Source organism: Chrysochloris asiatica, unplaced genomic scaffold (assembly GCF_000296735.1).
Source record: "Chrysochloris asiatica unplaced genomic scaffold, ChrAsi1.0 scaffold00003, whole genome shotgun sequence".
Taxonomy (NCBI): Eukaryota; Metazoa; Chordata; class Mammalia; order Afrosoricida; family Chrysochloridae; genus Chrysochloris; species Chrysochloris asiatica.
The window spans coordinates 9,303,313-9,306,518 of NW_006408521.1; the positions used below are offsets into that span (position 1 = coordinate 9,303,313).

Here is a 3,206-nt window from a genome sequence, read left to right on the forward strand (position 1 = left end):
GCATGCAGGGGGCTGGAATGCAAGGAGGAGGCATGCAGGGGGCTGGAATGCAAGGAGGAGGCATGCAGGGGGCTGGAATACAAGGAGGAGGCATGCAGGGGGCTGGCAAGCAAGGTGGAGGCCAGCCTAGCAGTTTTAGCCCTGGGCAGAGCCAAGTAACTCCACAGGATCAAGAAAAAGCAGCTTTGATCATGCAGGTTCTTCAGCTGACTGCAGATCAGATTGCCATGCTACCTCCTGAGCAAAGGCAGAGCATCCTGATTTTAAAGGAACAAATCCAGAAATCCACTGGAGCTTCTTGAAAGGTTTTAGAAAATTTTTAGCATTAGTCTCAGTTAATTTTGTAGCATGGAAAATGGGTGTAAAAACTGACTTCTGCATCCCCATACTTTAAAATTATAAAGATTAAAATGATAAAGATGTCCCTCTTAGGTACTAATCTGATTATTTCTTGTCTTTGTCTTTCTAATTTGCTTTTTTGTTGTTCTTGTGGGTAGCTGGGAGAGAGAGTAGGCCAGGTCACACTGTAAGTCCTCATAAATGTATCAAAAATAACAATATGACTATGTTCTAGCAAAGAAGGTTAAAAAGGATATGTAGCAATATGAAAAGTCTGAACAACATGTTAACTACGTTTTAAGTATTGGGTGGGACTATGTAAAAACTACAGACTAAAAGTTGACCTATTAAGGTGGGAAGATGATAATAGAGTTGAGCATTTGAGTTGTATAGTCAGGAAGGTTGGTGATGCCCTGCTAATAGAAAAGTTGATAGTTGCAACCCACCAGCTATTCCAGGTGGACAGACCGCAATGAGTTTGGACTTTTGGTTATGATAAAATAAAACTTACCTCAGAATTATAAGGTACAATTTTTGGTAACCCATTTAAAACAAGAAATTACATTTTGGTGGCCATTGAATGATATGTTAGGTGTTAAACATTTGTGTTTGTGTTATGGAATTATTTTGAAATGTTACTGCTAACTGGTTAAGTTTAAACTTGTGTTTTAGCTAATTTTTCTAAGGTGATGCTACTTGGAAAATCAAACAATGCATTGGTTTGATGGTGTTTCATTTATTTTGCTCATTAGAGACCCACACTGTTCTGATCTGGCCCTAAGAAATAATTTTGCTTAGCTAGTTCTAACCAGGTTACTTATGTCTGCTCTGATTAGACTCAGTAATTTCTCAGCATCTTTTTATTTCCCAACTGTTTTTGAACTCTAAATATGAATCAAAGTAATTCTCTCACATTCTTCCCAAACCATCTAGAGACCAACTGATCTGGAGAATTTAGACATAGCATTGGACTTTTCGTGAAAAGCTGAGGACTTCACTCAGTAAAGCTCTGCATTTCCTGGTAACTAGCTTCCATATACAGATGGTATTCATCTGCTCAACCAGAATCAGGAGTTAAAAGTCTTAGTCTCACCAACATTTAGCATGTGTTTTAGTTTCTTATTTCCTATTTTACTATCGCCATTTTATCTGGATAACTGAGGCCCAAGTAGGTAATGAATGGTATGTTTTTGAGCCTGAATTATCTTCTCAGCTGGTTTATTTTTCATCTTACTTTTTACAAGAAATGAAAGCATTTAATTCTGAGATAATGCACTTGAGATCATATTTAAAGTCAGTCAAAAGGTGGGACTTCATGACACTCCTTTAGAGCTTATTTCTTTTCAATCCTGGAGGATGTGGGTACAAAGAAACGTGTATCAGAGCAAGTATTAACAGAAGCATAAACTCCCAAGTAGTCAGGTGATGTTTCTCTGCAGGAGAAAAACCAGTAACTAGATACAGAGGGGAAAATTACATTTACTATGAGAGACCTGAGAGCTAGAGATAGGTATTTTTACTTTGCAAGGTTTTTATATCTTAGTGATTAATTTACTCTTTTTACAAAGTGCATCATCCCTGTACGGTTGTGTTCTGCTACTTAGTTTACTTTTCAGTACATCTTGTTAGCTTTCCCATGTTTTCAGTATGCTTCTCCCAGATTGGAATGATAATGCTACATGTATAATAGTTCTGGTTAATAATAATTCAGAGTTGGCTTGGTTACCTTGAAATTACAGTTGAAAGCTCTCACTAAAGGGCTTTAGCCAAAAACTGTTAAGTGTTAACGTTTTTCATTGTAGTTAAAGCTTTTCATTCAACAACAAATAAAAAGAACGCATAATTAGGGCCGACTTTGCTATCTGGTGTGTCTGCTTGTCTTTAATAAACACATTATGTGAAAGAGAGAACATGGGGCCTGGTTTCTAGTATAATTTTTTTATGAAAAAGGCAGTGTTATTGTAGAAATGAACAGAAATCCATCCCTTTTCTTTGACTCCATTATCTAGATAGACAGTTTCACAACAAAAATGACTGTAGAGGCACGTGTTATTCTATGGGTGGTAGCAGCAGCAACATCTTGGTGACACTCAGGGTGTTTTCTTCTGTTCATACTCCTCACAGTGAGCTCTATTCCCAAAGTGTTTGATATGCATCTTCATTACTGACAGTACTTGATATTTCAGTGCACTATGTGTACTTTTCTTACTCCTTACACCTGTTTCCAGAGTCCAGGTGTGGCGCTGTAGGATAGTCACTCAACTGCAAGGTTGGTTTGAATCACAAGGTAGGTGTCTAACTCATCAGCCATTACTCAGAAACCCTATAGAGGGTCACTGAGTCAGAACTGACTTAACTGTATTTCCACACTAAAAGACCATGACTATTTGAAGAAAAGGACCTATTTATCTTTGTATACTCAAATTGTTGCTTAGTGCCATTGAGTTGGTTCAGACTCATATTCACCCTGTATAGGGTTTCTGAGGAGCGGCTGGTGGGTTTGAACCACTGACCTAGTAATTATTCCAGAGCTTATCCTACAGCACCACACCAGGACTCCTGTATGCTCAATTTGTTAAGTATTGTCGAGTCGGTTCCGACACAGAAACCCTGTACAGGGTTTCCGAGGAGCGGCTGGTAAGTTTCAACCACAGACCTTGTGATTCAGACCAGCCTTGTGGTCCAGTGCTTCATCCCACAGCACCACGCCAGGACCCCATATACTCATTAAGTAGGTTAAAAGTACCTCAGCTTTTCTTACAACGGATTAGACTCAACTTAAAACAAATGGTCTGGGACAACTTTGCCTGAGAAATACAAATTAGAAATAGGTGATAGGAGACACCTTCACTGATTGTTGTTGTTGT

At 38.6% G+C, this 3,206-nt stretch overlaps 2 protein-coding genes across 3 annotated transcripts in view; one reads left to right on the plus strand and one right to left on the minus strand.

The window, feature by feature from the left end:
• CSTF2T (cleavage stimulation factor, 3' pre-RNA, subunit 2, 64kDa, tau variant) overlaps positions 1-302 on the plus strand; it is a 2,360-nt gene extending 2,058 nt beyond the window's left edge. The window contains exon 2 of the mRNA XM_006831108.1: positions 61-302. Coding sequence (XP_006831171.1) covers positions 61-302 — 242 coding nt within the window. The remainder of the gene's footprint in view (positions 1-60) is intronic.
• PRKG1 (protein kinase, cGMP-dependent, type I) overlaps positions 1-3,206 on the minus strand; it is a 1,720,113-nt gene that overhangs the window by 768,380 nt on the left and 948,527 nt on the right. The window lies entirely within an intron of this gene.